Genomic DNA, 18,055 nt, shown 5'->3' on the forward strand with positions numbered 1-18,055 from the left:
AACGTTTATTTTTTCCATTTTATTGTTTTGTAACACCAGTTTTCTCAAAAGCAGCTTATCACTGGAAATATTTACCCATATATATTAAATATTTTTATTAGAATAAAATACAGCTGTAAATCTGCAAAAGCGCTTTGAATTCCATGGAAAATTTGATTCTAATAATCCGTTTATAAAACATCAAAATTAAAAGTAACCTACTACACTGAGCCTTTGGGGCACTCTACTTTAACAATAGTAGGATTTCTAAATCGATTCTTTATTTTTAAGCGCTGATTCCTTCCTGTTGGGGAATTTTTCAAATCATTTTAGAGCAATTCCCCCTCACTCATATTGATTCTGTTTGCCTAAGAAATTCGGTGTTTTTACTAGATCAAATCCTTTTTTGAAATTTGAACAATCCCGTAGTCTTTACACTTTCTTTAAAAATCTGTTGTAGATACAATTTGTGACACTAATAAAGGCATCTTCAGAAGGCTTACCCTTTGGAACACCATATTGCTTAGATGCTTAAAAATTTACATTATTTAGATACTGAACTAATTGTATTTTCCCATAAATCTTCTCAAATACTTTCGAAAAAAACTGACAACTAAAGGACGGAGGTTATTGATTTTAATTCTTGAATCTTTTTTTTAAATAGGAACAACTATATTTGCTTTCAAATTTTTCAGGAAAATTTTCCATTTTGGGAAACTTAGTTGTTAATATGAGATAAAAACAGAGAAATACATTGAATTATTTGTTTTTCAACAATACTACTGTATACTGTCAGATTGTGTAATTATTTTACTTGTGTAGAATTTTAATAAAATTTGGTAGGGAAGTAGAATTAATCAACCTAGATATGTAATGGGTTTTATTTATCTTTTTTAAATATTCACCCATAAAAACCATTTTTAGCAAAATTCTTAAATATGTTTCTCTAAATTTTTGTAAAATTTACTGTATTAACACATTTTTTTCTATAAATATGTAACTCAAGTCATAAAATATTAAACAAATAATTTTCTAGAACGGGTTTTAAATCACGAGGTCTAAGATTTTGGATTTGGGGTCTGAATTAGGGATAGTGTATGTTCAGATCGAGTTACCTTAGCATTTCTTATCAATATTTTGACCTTTTTGTGCAATTGACTCTCCCCTCTTATTTGTGTTGTATAAGATCCTCCTGTAGCCAATGAAGTCTGCAAAATAAGGATAAAAGGAAGACTGGCATATCTCAAAAACAAAAAAAAAAAACGAAAAAAACAAATGAAATACAGAAAAATGTTTGGATAAATCCAATATAAACGATGATCTTGACAAAAGATCAAGAAATTCTGATTTCGTAGACAATAAAATAAACTATATACCTGAAAGCTGAATATATTTAAGAAATGATTACTTATCTCTTAGAAGAGCTTATTCTAAATATAGCATCATTTTGACATATCATTTTACTGCTTTAATTGCTTAAGAATATTTTCAATACATCTCCAAAATCATTCAAGTACTGAAGCCCAAAATAAAAATGATTCTTTTGCCTGAACATCCAAATTCAATAGCAAACGATTATCCAAACCTAGTATAAACATAAATATTTTAAAAAATATAACATTCTATCTTTGGTTTCGAACGTGTCCTGTAATACTTCTTCATGCACAGAATTTACTTTGAACAGAATCTCGACTACCACTGATTATAGTAATTTACATTATTTGACTGTTTTATAATTTTAAAAAATATTTTTGACATTTATGGTCAGAAAACTTTTCTAGATCAACTCCAACTTTGAAACACCGCGTATTTAACTGCTTAAGTCTTATTTAAACGGGTGAGTTTCACTGTGTCTTCATTGGGAACAACAATAACCCATATCTCTGAGATATTTTACTATTTACACTAATTAATTTCAACATTCTTAATTGAATCGTTTTTTATTGTTATTTTCTTTTCTGATATAATTTAAACCATAACAGCTTCCAAATGTTTTTTTGACAATTTTTTTCACTGTCACATTAGAACTCGCAAACTTGTTTCTAGAGACAAGCTCTATCTTTACCTTAAAAATACATTGTGATTTTACCAAAAATAAATTCACCTTAAGGGGACAATAAAAATTTTTGGAAATAATAAAAGTGACAAAAAACAAACCCCTTGTGTTTAAATTAATTTTAATAAAGGGAAAAAACCCTTTTCATTTTAAATTATTTTGTTATTGCGATTTTTTTAAATAGTTCGTTTTTTGGTCAAAATTTTTAAAAAGTTTGGGGTATTTTTAATCAAAACTAACCTTTTAATTGGGATAAAAATCTTATTACTCAAACACAACAATTAAAAAAAAACTAGGTGTTTGGGTTTGAAATTAAAGGGTGAAAAAACGTTTGGTTTTAAATTTTTAATTCTGGGAAAAGTTTTTAAAAACAATTTTTTTAAAAAAAAAATTTCTTACAAAATATATTTTTTAAATAAATAATTTTTGTAAAATTTTTAATTATTTGAAAAAAGTGAGTTCGGAAATTAACTAACAGGGAAGACCTTTTTGGAAATAACAACCCAAAAACCCCGGGGCAAATTTAAAACAACGTTTTATTATGATTTCAAAATATCCCACTTTTGTTAATTTAAATTTCCTTCAAAAAGACATTTTTTTCAAATTCCTCTCAAAACAATAAAATTTTTAATTACCCAGAAAAAACAAAATTTTTGTTGGGCATTGACTTAAATTTTTTCAATTATCAAAAAACCCTGTTTAAAAAAAACCAAAAAAACTTATTGTAAAATAACTAAAAAACATTTTATTTTTAGTTGATTTTTAAAATACATTTAATTATTTAAAAGTTTAAATAGATTCCCAAAAAATTTTTAAGATTTAAATAATTAATATATTTTTAATTCCCTTTTTTTATCTTCGCGCAAATTAATTTTTAGTTCGCATTTCAATTTTTTTGTCGGGCCATTTAAATTCCTTTTCCCTTCTAAAATTAATATCTTTTATTTCCTTAGTCCGGGATCGGGGATTCGGGGAATAACTCCGAACGGGGTTGAGATCACGACGTGGCTGGAACTCTGAGCCCTGAGCCCAACAAAAAATACTAAACATATTCCAATCATCTGGTTAGCTATTTTCACTGTATGTTTGACACTTATAAGTGAAATATAAAAGAAAAACAAACAAAAAAGTGGCGTCGCTAGCTTTACACCACAAAAATTAAAAAATTAAAAAATCAGGTATGTGTGAACTTTTTTTTTTTTAAAAATTTTAATTTGAATATTTTAATTTGCAAATAGATACAAAACTAAAACGTCATAAAAATGAAATTTATTTTATTGTTAGTAGCCCAGATTGCGGGTTTTCCCAAAAACTGATAAAGTTATTTTTTTGGGACTTTTAAAACTCAAATCGCCTAAAACGAAATGGAAAACATTTTTCTTTTCGTTCGTAAAAAGAAGACACTCGTTTGGCTCCTGATCCCTTTCAAAGTATCCTATTAAAATAAACGGTTGTAAATAACAAAATCCTTACTAAGCCGTTTTGCAAGGGAGTTTCAAAGGAACGGGCCAAAACTCTTTAACTGCCCAAAAACAGAATTCTCCTTAAAAAACAAAAAACACTAATCTTTAATAAATCTTATATTAATACGTTGCATAACCCCCTAAGACAAGGGGTTTTTCTTGAGTTTTGGGTTTAAAAGATTAAAACACTGGAAAACAGGTTTGGCTTTTCGTTTAAAAAAAAATTATGCAATCTAATTTTAAACCCAAAAATAACTTCCCCGGTTTATTACGATATACCGAGTTGATTTTTTGTTTTTTTTAAATTTTTAAAAAAACACAACCAAACCCAACCACAGGAAATATTGAGTTGCCAATTTATTATTCCCAATAAATTTTCCTTTTGAAATTTTTCCGGTTTATGTGGCTATCCCTCAATGAAGGGGGACCATGGGAAATTTTGCGAGGTTTTTTTTTTTGTCATCTAATTTGGCTTTGTGGAGTACCTTGCAGTCTTTTAAAGTAAACCAGATTTTAAGTGTGCATTTTTTTTTTTACAAAATGTTAAGAGTGTTGTTGAAAACGTTCTTTAAGGTAGGTCAACTTAAATATCTCAAAATTTTCAATGGCCAACAAGTTTACTAAAAGAATTTTAAAATTTGTTTTTTTCTAAGGATGTTCCTTAAGGTTTTTGATTAATTAAATATGGGCCTGCTTCTGCCCTTTTAAAATCACATAAATTTTTTAGTAAAACTTAAAAGACCTTAAATTTCTTATAACAAACCATATGGATTTCTTTGAAATTTTGAATTGGAATGATTAAAAAATTTTCCGTTTGAAAATGAAATGAATTCGGCTGTTTGGGATCCCTTACACTCAGAACAAAGCGACCAATTTTGTGCGGGGGTTATAATTGGGATTAAAATTCCAAGGCAGTCTCATACCCAGACAAACAAAGTGACTTCTAAAACCAAACCAACAACCAAAAGAAAAAAACCACTTCACCCCGGTTTTCCTCAGAAAACCGTTTAAAACCAACTTCGACCAGCACAAAGGTTTTGTGTTTCCCTTTTAAAGATAGGCCGAATGGACCAACATGGGGACATTTAAAATTGTGAAAGTATTTTCCCCAAAAAAAGTATGGTGTTGTTCAACAGAAAAGGGGGCCGGGGTAAAAATTTATACCAATAATTTGGTTTTAAAAAGATATTATCTTCTGGGAAAGGGTTTTGAAGGAATTTTAAATGACTCGGAAATAAAATCCAGGCAGTTAGTCAATTTAAAAGGGGTTTGACTATATTAGAATCCCAAGTGTGAATGATCGTTTTTTTCCTAAAGGAAATCTCAAGGACTTAGAAAATTAAGTAATCAAGAAAAGAGGAAAGGGATTGTTTGGATTTGGGAAATTTAAAAAGGGGGAAGAGGGTTTTAAAACAATTTAAAAATTATTGATGTAACCAGTCTTTGCAGTTTTGGGCCCGCTTTAAAAAAAATCATTTTGGTTTTTAAATTTTATTTTTAAAATTGCCGTTTTAAAGTTTGAATTATTTAGTTACTTTCTATTTTGTGCGTATGGTTTTTGGCGGAAATATCGGTCTTCGACCTTCTATCCCCATTGATTTTTTTTAGGTTTTTTAATAAAATTTTTTACGATTATAAGACTTAATAAAATAATACATAACCCAACAAATGCCAAACTGAAACCAGACTGTTACCCAGTTGGGAAAAAGTTTCCTTAACAAACGAAATTTCAAGAAAATTTGAACCCTGTTAAGCGTTGTTCAAGGAAATTTGAGATAGTTAGATTTAATTGGCAACTGGGTTTCTATTCTCCTTTTGGAAATTTACATTTTTATCCTAATTTTTCCCATTAGAGTTTCTTTAACGTTGTTGAAATTTTTATTTTTTTTTATTTAAAAAAACATAAATAAATTCCCTCCAGAAAAGAGTAAACCCTTTTCATCATGAAAATTAAAATTTAATTAAGGAATTTTGTAACTAAGGGATTAATTCTTAGTTTATTTTCCGCAATTTTAAAGGAATTGAAGCTTTGGGTTATTTAAAAGTATTGGGAAGTTTTTATAAAAGATGTATTTGTTTTTTGTCACAGCCCTAAAATTTTTGTTACTTAAAAGTATTCCCTTTTTAAACCGCCTTTTAAGGGTAATTTTTAAAATTCCTTTTATTTGTTTAAAATTAATATTTTAACCTCGTTACCTTATATAACACCACATAAAATTTTTTAAAATAATAAAAACCATTAAAAATTTAATTTCAAATAACCTACTCTTTTTATGGAAGAGTTTTTCAATAAAATTTTAACTAAAAAGTATAAATTATAATCGTGATCAGAAAATTGATACCCCATTTGTAAAATAATCAAAAAACCCTAAATATTAAAAATTTTGAAAAAAGAAAAATTAAATTATGGGTTTATCATCCCTTTGTGGAATTATGGAAAATTTAAAGGTTTGTGCGAAACATGCCTGCCTAAAAACAAAATTTATAACAATTTTCTAAAAAACCATAATCACGGCAGAAGTTCCCAAGCTACTTTTCGTTAAATTTAGCCAGAATATACAGGCCTGCAAAAACCATTATAACATGCACATAAAACAGAATTTTACAGTAAAATACAGCAAGAAAGTTGAAAATTTTGCGTTTTCCCCAATTAAAAAAAATGAAAAAACACAATATCCCGGAACAATTTTCAAAAAATTAAGAACAAACCTTTCCAAAGGAGAACCTCATCAAAACAGTTGAATAGGGTTTTGGGAATTTAAAAAAATAAAGCAAAAAAGGTTATTATGGACACAAATTTGTAAATAAAAATTTGGGTAATACTAAGGTAAGGGGGTTTTTCTCAGCCTAATTACAAAGGCATTCGCTCCCTTTATCCCCCCATATTTGCTGGCCCTCCTGTGCAGAGTAGCTCAAACCCCTCTTTATAAAGGGGAGTAAAGGGAGGTAACTGATTTGGGATGTATTTTCGGGTTTTTTTAATGATTATTAATTTGATAATACATTTTATGTTAGGGGAATTGCAAAACTTAAAAATTTTTCCGACTTTCTAAAAAAATATTTTGAATGTTTATTACAATTGTTGTAAATTATTAATTTTTTTACTGAAAAGAATAATTTATTGAACATTTTAATTCCGTTTTGAACAAAAAATCCGGGAAAAACTTTCTTAAAATTTTGTATTCCTTTAAAACAAAAGAATAATCTTCCTTAAGTAAAACAAGAAAACCACTGAAACTTTAGTTTTTTCTTAATATTAAAGCCTTAAAAACCCAATTAGATAAAGTTAGGTTCGGGGAAAAATTTTTAAGAGTCAAAAATGGCCCCCAATGTTTTAAACTATTCTGCTCAAAAAACTTCAATGGATGGTTTTAAACAAAGTTTAAATAATCTGTAACCACGATACGTAAAATCCGTTGTTAAATAAAAACACAACCAACCAACAACTCAATATATTCCAGGGTTTTTGGAAAAACATTATCAAAGAGGTACCCTTTGGAAGTAAGATTTTTACATGTATAATTTCCCAAAATGGTAAAAAAGAGGGTTACTAGAAAAATAGTGTGTCATTCTGGTCCACTAGATTTAAATTTAAGAATGTTTGTTGGCCACAAAATCAGTTTAAAAGGGGTTTTTAAGAAATGGCCCCCTTTCTAGAGAAATACTCTGTAAACATTATGAAATTTTGGCTGTTGCCTCGTATTTTTCGACCTTATCGGATCCACTGTTGGTTTTTTTTATGTTATTCACAAGGTTTTGATAACAAGAAACTTTAAAAAACAGGAAAACTCCATTTAAACCTTCTTTTCTTTTATAAAAAAAACCCAAATGTTTCCTGAATTTTTAAAATTAACCCAAAAACAAAATTCCGCAGCTGACCCCAAGATTAAAATTAAAATTTTTTTTTCCATGGGGTTTAAAATTTACGCAAAATCAAACAAATTTCAAAATTGGTTTAAAGAACTTGGGTTTTAAAAATTACAGGATTTAAAAATTTAACAAACCAAAAACCATTAAAAAATGTCCAAACCCCTTTGGGAAACTTTAACCTTTTTCTAAAGCTTTTGGTTTTAACCGGTTTCTACCTATTTTTCAAAGAAAACAACTTAATAATTTAAGAAACAAGTTCTTGGTTTAAATTCAAAAGGCCCCCAACCAATTTGAAACGATATTGATTGAATGTCTAAGAGAATTCTTTTTTAAAAAAACCACAGGAGAGAGAAAAAAGAAAATGAAATAGAAAAGAAAAAAGAAGTAAAAAACAAATAAAATAGAAGAACAAGGGAATAACGAAAAATTTTCAGGCTACAAACAAAGAACAAGAAAGAAACTCATTTTTTTTCCATTTGGTTTTATAAATATTTACTTTGTTTATAAAGAAAAAAAATGACAAAAATATTCATGCTAAAAGGGGTAATTTGGGTTGTTTCAAGTGTTCAATAAGACCAATTAATTCAAAGTTAATTATAAAAGGGAATGTTAATTAATTTCAGTTTACCCAAAGAGATTTCAAAACACATGAATTAAGGAATAATTTTAAAACCGAAAAAGTTTTCCATGACAAAATTTTTGTTATTTAAGAAAAGGGGAAAAATTCAAACAAAAAATGAAAAGGGATTTAAAACCATAATTAATCAAATTTGGACACAGAAAAATATTTTATTAAAATTTACTTTTTGAAAAAGTTTATTACAAAGGGAAAAAATTAATAAAATCCTTTTAGCTTTAAAGGTTTATTACGTTACAAAAATGGTCAACACAAAAAAATAATGATTTTTAATTTAAATTTAAAATTTTAAGCTTTTAACCAAACAATTCTTTACAGTAACCATTGAGTAAATTTTATTATGTATCTTAATTCCCGAACAAAAACAACCTATTAAACAGAACAGTAACATATTTAGTAAATTTTCTTATTGAAAAGTTTTGTTATATTAAAGGTAATCGTTTTCTAAGAAAGAAACCTTTTTAAAATACCGAAATCGAAAATAATTTAAATCTTTTAAATATCAAAAAATTATTAATCCCTAATTTTTTCCTATAAATGTAAAGGACAATGATTTTATAATTTATTTTTTTAAAAAATAGGTTAAATAAATTAAATCATAACAAAGGTCAAATTTTTTGGGTTTTAAAATTTTTGAAAAAGAATTTTCTGCCCTTTAAAAAAAAGACTAAATAAAATTTTTCCATATTTTTTGAAAAATTTTTAGCTTAATTTTTAAAAATTTTAAAGGAAATTTTTATAATAAAGAAATTAAGAAAGTTACTACCCCATGCTTAATGTTTAAAAAGAAATCTTATTTAAAACTTTTAGAATGATTAAGAGGTATTTATTTAATACTTATTCTTTTAAAACCCCCCTATTTCCACTTAAACATTTTGTTAAAAAAAATTTTCCTTTCCAATTTCTTCAAAACCTATTTATTATTTGTAAATTTTTTAATAATTTTTTCCTTTAGCAACTTAATGTGACAGATTAATTTCTTGTAAATAATAAAAACAATAAAATTAAAGTCAGTATAGAAAAAAATTAGGGAAAAAAATCTTGCAAACAAATTTTAATAAAGAACTATTTTGCATTGGAGAAAGGTTTTTTCCCATCCCTAAAAAAGGTGAAGGGTTAAAAAAGTAATACCTTAACATACTTCAAATTATTTAAAAATTTTTTTAGCCCATTCTAATTTAGGAACAAATATTCCCCGTTAAATATTCCATACATACTTGGGAACATTAAATAAAAAAAAATTAAAATCATTTTTTTTAAAATTTTGATATTGAATTCCCTTCATGCTTTTAAAAATTAAATTTAAACAAAAATTGTTTGATAAAATGAATAAATTTCAAAAAGAGTGGGGACAAGTTCAAAAGAAGAACCTAGGTTTTGCTCATAAGGAAAAAATTAAACCCCCTTTAAATTTTTTTTTATTTGGGAAATGGAGTTATTTTTGTTTTATTTCCAACTACGTTTGTTCTCCTATAAAGTTTAGATTATAAAAACTTCAAACATCCCATGTTGTTCAGTCAGGGAATAGTCTCAACAACCACTTTCAGTTAGTTTAACCCCCTTTAAGATTTTATTTAAAATTAACGATCAACATTAAATTTGAAAAATTTCAATTCGGCTTAAAAACCTCAAGCATAACCCCAAAACTAATTCATTTTATTTTTCTATTACCCCTTTTTTATTCACCGTCAATGATAAAAATTTTTTTCATTTAAAAAAAATTTTGGGAACTAAAAAAAGTTAATCCCTTCTGGGTGTTTCTACGGATAAACCCAAAACTTTAATAATTCTTCCCTCCTTTTTTAGTTAAATAATTTTACCTTAACAACATGAAAAAATCAAATTTAACAAAAAATTTAGAATTCAATAAAAGGTTTTAGCTACAAAATTTGACCCTGCTAAGGAACCAATGGAAAAGAATTGCACAATAAATCAAAAGTTTAAAATTAATCTTTTATTTATTTTTAAATTGGTATTTATACCACCTTTTTTACAGAAAAAATTTGGGACCTTAAAGTGGTTTAACTTAATGATTTAAGAAAGAATTTTTTATGTATTTTCCTCCAGACCGGGGAATTTATTTCTTAATTATTTTAACCAAAAAATTGTGCCTAAAAACCTAAACAAAAACAACCCAATACTTTTTGGTTTATAATCCTTGAATTTTAAAAAATCAGGTTGCCTCTTTGCTTTATTAATCCAAACCCAGGATGCTTTTGATTTTTTATCAAAAAAACATTATATTTTAGTTTTTAGTTACCCTTAAAACAGTTTTTTTGGAAATTAAAAAAAAGGTTTTATGTTTCAGCCCTCTTTTCCCATCCAAAAAACCCCCCGAACAACCTTTTGCACATCCCCTATGTTTAATAATTTAGAAATTCTAAATACGATAATTAATTTTTAATCTTTTTTAAAATTTAAATTTTTAAAAAGAATAAACAAATTTTATTTTAAAATTACTTTTATATACTATTATAATTAACTTTAAAAAATTTAATTCTTTTCAGTAAAGAAATTTAAAGATTCCTTTTGGGTACCAACCTTTTACATAAGGTTTGTTGTTAAAAAAGTTCTAAAACTAAAAATTTTTTCAAAAATTGACAACTATAAAATACAATCCCCCAAAAATCCAGATAATAGCCCAAATAATTTGGAAAACAAATTTAAATTGCAAGCCCTTAAGGAAATTTTAAATTCCACAGCAAAATTTTAAATTGAAAATATTTAACCCAAATTTTTTTAAAGTAAACCAAAGTTTTTTGAATAATATAAAAAATTATTAAATTATGTTAAAATTTTTATAGAAAAACTAGGGTTAAATTTAACAGTTTTTTGCCCAATCTTAAAAAAAATATTTAATTTGAAACTTATGTAACCCCTTTGGCCTTTCTCAACAAGATAAAACTATACAGAATACGAAAAAATCAATATCAACAAACTAAGGGTATTTTCAAGTTTAAAATTTTTTGGTCCCTAGATCTTAATTTAAATAAATAGAAAAATTTAATAAAAGTTTTAAAAAAAAGGAATTATCAAATTCGATTCTAAAAAAATGGTAATTTCAATTGACCCCAACAAATCACTGGGACACAATCAAATGACTGTAAATTAAGGAACTTAAAATTCAAAAACTGAAGTAAGTTAAGTAAATTATCATTTACAATAAAATTAGTCCAAAAAGGTTTTTAGAATATAAATGAAATTCAAATAATTACCCAAAGTTTACAATTTTTAAATTAGGAGCTTGAAAAAAAAGAGTAAACAAAAAAATTTCCAAAAAAAAATTTAAAAAGTAGGATAGTGATACTAAAAATATAATTATTTTAAAAAGCATACTTAAAAACAATTGTGAATAAAATTTGTATAAAATTGTTATTTAGAGGGAGAAAAAACCTATTTAAAAAAAAATTTTTTTTTTATTAAAAAATTATGTTAAAAGGAAAAGTAATAAGGTTTTTAATGGAATTGTAAATCACAGTTTAATTGAAATTACCAATTATATACACCTAAAAAATATAAAAAAAAATTTTTGGAATAAAATTTTTCCTTCCCCTTGTTATGGCCCTTTAAAGTTTTATATAACCTTATTCCTTCAATTTCCAGGGTGTTTTACAATTGAATTAATAAGTTTAAAGCAATTTGTGTTTATATTTGTATTTAAAAAACTATAAAATATACAACTTAAAAGTTATATAGAAAAGAATAATTGGGAAAAGTAAAAGTTATTTCGTAACCTTCCCATTTCCCCTTTTGTGGCAGGTAATAATTTAAAGTATATGAAACCAAATTTCTTGTAGTTAAACAAAGCAATAGAAACCCATTGAATATAAAACCGCATTATTATTTACATCTTAACAGTGGCTACACTAAAATTTCAATTAAAAACATTAACTTGTATTTAATTGTTTTCATTTAAAAATGGAACATTTCCTTTTTGAAAATTTAATCCTTTTGGAAAACATAAAAGTAAAAAAAAGGTTATTCAATGGTTTTTTTAAAAATTTTTTTTTAATTCTACAATTAATATATCTATTTTTTACTAAAATTTTTAATTATTAAATGTTTAAAGGTTTAAAATTTTTGGACAACATTTAAAATTAAGCCACCTGTTTGTCATCCAAACTTTTTAACCCTCCAATTTTAAAAGGGATTAACTTTGGGTAGGTTTATTATTGACTTTTTGGACTTAAATTATAGTTTAAAATTTTTATTCGTTCCTTTTTAACATTAACAGGGAAATTTATAAACCACTTTCATTTTTAGACTAAAAAAAAGTTTTAAGTTTTAAAAAAAAAAAAGAAACAAATAAAGAAATAATTTTTTTTAAACAATATGAGTAAAATTTCCCTTCGTTTAAAAATTAGTTTTCTTGTTATTTTTCTCCATGCTTTAGTCTTAATTTTATTCAAAAACTTGAATTTACCTTTTACTCACAACAATGACCCCCTTTTTGGTATAGAAAGGAATGGGAAAGAGCAAATTAAAGATTCCAATTTTAATTAATTTTTTAAAATTATTTTTATCTTAAAGAAAAAATATTGTACCAATTAAATATAACAAAATTTTTTAAAAAAAGCATTTGAGTGTGGATTTTTAACTAGACTTGCCTTTGGCCCAATTCATAAAATTTTAAACTATTTTTAAACTTCCTAAATTAAATACACTTAACATCGTTTTAATCCTTTCATTAAATAACAATTTCCATTTGCAAATAAATAAATTTAAATTGGTTAAGAGTAATTTAAAAAATAAAATTAAAATTTGTTTTTTACTTTTTCTCAAACAAGTTTATTGAAAAAAATTTTCTATTTTATGGACCCATGGCAAAAAATTTGAAAAATTGCAAATATATGTTAATTAATTATTTGAATTTAAGACCGATCTATAACTTTATCTTGTTAAATGTATTCAGATAAGGGTATTTTATTTTAAATATTTTTCAAAAAATACTTACAAAAAAAGCTAAGAATATTTTATTGTCTTAACATAGATGTTTTAATTTTTTGTTAAACTTCCAAAAATGAATGAAAAATAGTTAAAAATATCTTATTTCATAATTTAACCATACACACTTAAACTCACCCAAATCTCCCAAAAAGATATAACCCCAAAATAAAATATTTCAAAACAATTAAAATTTGAACATTAGAAATATTATATCTCACATAAACTTCAATTTTTTTTAAAATTTTAACCCAAATTTTTAAAATTGGAAAATTTTTCATAATATAATTTTTTTTTTAAAATAATTAACAAAGTTCCATTTAAAAAGATTTCTTTCATTTTTTTACATACTTCAGGAAATACCTTCACCATCCCGTAAAAAAGACGTTTTTGAAATTCTACCATTTAAAACCTACGATTAAATAGATATCAAAACTAAAATTAAGTATCCTACAATTTTAAAACCCTTCTTAGTTGGAAAAAAAGAAAATTTAAATGTTAATTTTTAAATAATTATCCAGTTTTAAGTAGGAACAATGTTAATTTAATTCCCCCAGCATCGGTAAAGAAAAATTTCTGATAAAGGAATTAAACTACCATAATGTAAATAATTTGGGGAAAACTGTTTCAGAAATAAATTCCAAAATTTGGTTTTTTAGAAACTTCTGAAGAATTAAATAACTAACCCAAAAAGTTTTTACAATTTTTAAAGGAGGATTGATTTGAAAAAAAAAAGTAAAAACATTACCCCCTTTTAAATTTTCAGTGTTGCTTTCCACAGATACTCTGTTCCATTTTTTACATCTCTTTTCAGCTCAGAATACATTAGCCATCCATAACTTCAGACCACTTAAATGTCCAATTAACACTTTCGCTTAAATAATGTAATTAAGTTAACTGATAAATGACTGGGTTCCTGAAAATAATTCTTTTCATGATAGTTCTTTGATAATCTTCCAGGGAATAGTTTCAGATAAAATGTATTGAAAGACAATAGATTTTTAACAAAAGCGATCGATAAAGAATAGAATTATCTGGGATAAAAAGTAGACCACCATTGTCTGATGGCATCCATGTTTCAGAGAGAACAATTCTGGTGCTAGTATTTGTAAAGAATGAAAATATCTCATTTGATTTAATAGTAAGACTATGGAGATTCTGGTATTGCATAATTAAATCAATCACTATTTACTCACATTTGTAGCGTTCTTCGATGATTCAACAGCAGTCCACACATGCTGTTACACGAAAAGGGTTATTACATGAGGCTGAAGAAACAAAGAGCTGGAGGAGTTGTTATTTCTTGTCAAATATCAGACAATCATAGGTCCTTCCTTTATTACGGAAAAGGCTGGGAAAAATACATTCTCCAAACTAAGCAAATACAGCTTCTCTTGACTTCTTAAGGAATGTGAACATAGCTGGTACATGACTATGACCTAATTCCATTTTATAAGAAAGATGCAAAGAGATTCCACTTTTTAAGGAGTATCACAATAACCAATTAATGCACTTGAGATATTTCCCTCAAATACAATGAGTCTCATTCAAAACAACAGCTGTGTGGCATAATGTTCCCCTCATCTGAATTGGCACCATATGATTTCTGACTATTCCTATAGCCAGAAAATAATTTGCTGATCTCATTAAACATTGTTTAAATATTTTTGATCAAAGTTTAAAGTATAGCATCATGTGTTATAATCAATTCACAAATAATACAAATCTGTTTTATATACCGATTAAACATACAATAGAATACTTTGGCACAGATTACGTACAAAAAGGTGAAAACGCAAGATGAAGATGTAATAACATTTAGCATTGACAAGAGATGACATGAGGCCATACCACAGGGTTAGATGAGAGATGAGCGACAAGTTAGCTACAGTTAGTGAGTAGAGGGGGGTTGTTGTGGGGGGAGGGGAGGACACAACACATACTCTCCCGCTGATATCTTCGACAAGCATCCTCCCTCTCGGCAGCATCAAAATACCACAGCGTTATTGCATATCTGAAACAGATTAAACCTCGATTACTCTTCATCAATACACCTAAAAATGACTGACCCACACTTACCAAAAAATATCTGAAACATTTTCACACACAAATTTTTTCAATCAATTGAGGATTGAGGTATGAAATTAATAGTTTTATTATTTGGGCCACAAGCATTCCAGTGAGTAACAATTTCAAAAATTGAATAAATCTTCTACGGACATTTGCCAACCCTTTTAAACCGGTCTTACTATTGGTTGCTTTGAAACATTTACTCTAGTCATGCTTGATTCATAAAGTGCTTCCACAGCAACAATCACAGACAAAATATCAATTAAAGAAGCTAACATGATGAAAATTGTACAAAAATTCCATAAGAATGATGAAGTTGCATTTGCCTACTGCATTTCAAGAGACTTCTAAAATGACAAATGAGCACAGGAGTGACTTTTGTGTTTAAGAAAGAATTTGTGAAGCCTAAGAAAACAGTTTGTTTTAATGAATACATAAAATTCAAGAAGTATAACTAAAGTATAATTACAGTCTCTGTTCTGGTAACCAAATTAAAGTATTTTCACAAACCAGAATTAAAAGATTATAATTTTGCTTTTGAAAAATTAATATAAGATTTTTGTAAAAGAAATTTAAAAACACAAAAAACGGGATATGTTCAGGATAATATTCAATGTTAAGACTGCTTGAAATATAACTCTTGTTTTCATCACAGTACAGCTCATGTGAAAATAATTATTTATAATGAAAAGTTTTCAAGTGGACTGAGAAATGGTTTTACATACAAGGTATGTTCAAAAAGTAATGGGAATTTTCATTTTCTGAAAATACAATTTTTATTTATTTGTCTTCATTTATTGGTTGATGTGCTGGGGCATTCGGGACGTTCATCCACTTAATGTCTTAACAGTGATCTTTTAAATGTTTATACCACTTGTAAACCCTTATTTTACTCAAAGCAGACTCACTATATGCTTTTGTTATCATTCCCCACATGTTGTTAAACTTTATTTCATTTTTCACTCCAAATTTGATACTAATTCTTAGTAATAATAGATCATAAGGAAGAAATCCATTATCATACAAACATATAGAACCATGCCAAGTTTACATCTGGAACTTTATTTTAAAAAAAATTACCTAGTTAAAGAAAAGATTTTGTAAATATTTTGTGTTTTGTTTTTAACTCTTTTCTTGGCAGTGTATAGTAAGTGTGTGCCAACACAGTACAGGTCTGGATGATGTATCTAAACCACCACAGTCGATTGTTTGTGTTTAGTATAGCCAACTGAAATTGTAAACAACCAGAACTACAAACAAGTAAAATACAATATAAGTAATTGTATATCTATTTCTCTTATTCCTTTATTAATTTTATTCAGGATGCTCTAGAAATGAATACAAAGAAATTGATTCGAAAAGCTTAAATTAATTAATTTAGTATTATAAAAGATTTATTTGGATTGGGTTTTAAAGTTAATGAAGGTAATGTTACTGGATTTTTCAAGTAAGATTCTGTCTAGAAAGGAAATCATAAATAAAGCAAAATTATGAAAACATGTTAATCAACTTGAATGGCTATTAGTAAACTAGTAGCTTATCAACTACAAACAGTTCTGTAATCTGTTTCCACTTGCAAACAGTTAGATTTCATTTGTATATAAGCAAGATTACAAAGATTCCAAGGTGTTCCTGGCACGTAAAGTTGAGTTATTAATCGCTTTCCTGTTGGATTTAATGATTCAAACAGAATTACACAGAAACAGAATTATTGGCAACTAAATTAATTATTTACTGGTTGGGTCACCTAGTTGATAATCATTCCACTCTATGGTGGGAAAATAACCCCTTCATATAAGGGATTATTAACAAATTCATCAAAATTCATATTGATTCATAGAAATGTTTAAAGAACACTAGGATTTATTTTTCTTAAACAATTTAATACACTGTATTTATATAAAATAAGATCTTTTGAAATTACCAATTTGATAAAATGTTTGTTCTTTCTACTATCTGTTCTAAATTATCAATTTTGTTGTCAATAGTACTAATGCGATCAAGTGCAAACAAATCATTAATACATGTGTATTTTCTTGTTTGGTGTTTGCCTGTAACTTGGAAAAATATATTAATACACAGTTACATATGTAATATATATATATATATATATATATATATATATATATATATATATATATATATATATATCTTTATACATTAATAGATTTTACAAATATAGTTGTTAAATCAAAATTATAAAATATACAAATTATTCATACATTTCTCTAGTTTCGGGAAGTATATAGTTTAACGGACTTATTTAACAACTTTTATTTTATATTGATAAAACATAATCTATTTCAATAGAGCATTTTTATGGGAATTGATATTATCCTGGTAACATGTTTATATTGCAATAATAGTATTTTTCTGTGTATGAAACAGTATTATTACAATATTATGCGAGAAACACTTTTCAAAATATGTTTATACCACTTGACTAAATAATAACTCCAAATAATATAACATACTTGCAACAAAAAACCTGGTACTTTAATATTATACCAATGCTACTATCTTTTAACGGTTTATCTAACAGAGAAATTAAAAAAACTACATTAAGAAAAAGAAAAAGTTAATTTGATTTACTGTAAAAATTACATATGATTAAGACGATCAGTAATGGTTTTCTGCCTCATGAAAGGAAACGAGAAATAGGCCACTATGTCCCTATCTACTTCTTTATTATTGTGATATTCTTGCTATATAAGTAGTCCTAGATAAAATTTATAGACCTAATAATCTATCAAATATATGCGCTACTAGTAGTACCAAAGTTAAAAATAACCTTTATGAGCGCTCACGTTATCTGAGTCTGAATTTGGGTATTATCTCTTAGGATGATGGTTGTGTAAAGGAAGAGTAGAGTTTGTTATGCTCTCATATGTTTTTTTTTGCCAGAAGTGCGGTGTGTGGCGCTGTGCCACCAAAGCCCACACTGACAGACGGGGGCATTTCCGATCCCCCCCCAGTAATCTCCCGAACTCAGAGCACGTTCCAGATCGTCCAACTTTACCAGCATCAAAATCACTT

At 26.6% G+C, this 18,055-nt stretch overlaps 1 protein-coding gene across 1 annotated transcript in view; it reads right to left on the bottom strand.

The window, feature by feature from the left end:
* Window positions 1–14,665: 14,665 nt before the first annotated feature.
* LOC124371400 (egl nine homolog 1-like) overlaps window positions 14,666–18,055 on the bottom strand; it is a 41,665-nt gene continuing 38,275 nt past the window's right edge. Inside the window, exon 4 of the mRNA XM_046829731.1 lies at window positions 14,666–14,963. Coding sequence (XP_046685687.1) covers window positions 14,831–14,963 — 133 coding nt within the window. The 3' untranslated portion in view covers window positions 14,666–14,830. The remainder of the gene's footprint in view (window positions 14,964–18,055) is intronic.

The sequence above is a fragment of the Homalodisca vitripennis genome, unplaced genomic scaffold (assembly GCF_021130785.1).
Source record: "Homalodisca vitripennis isolate AUS2020 unplaced genomic scaffold, UT_GWSS_2.1 ScUCBcl_1313;HRSCAF=4776, whole genome shotgun sequence".
Lineage (NCBI taxonomy): Eukaryota > Metazoa > Arthropoda > Insecta > Hemiptera > Cicadellidae > Homalodisca > Homalodisca vitripennis.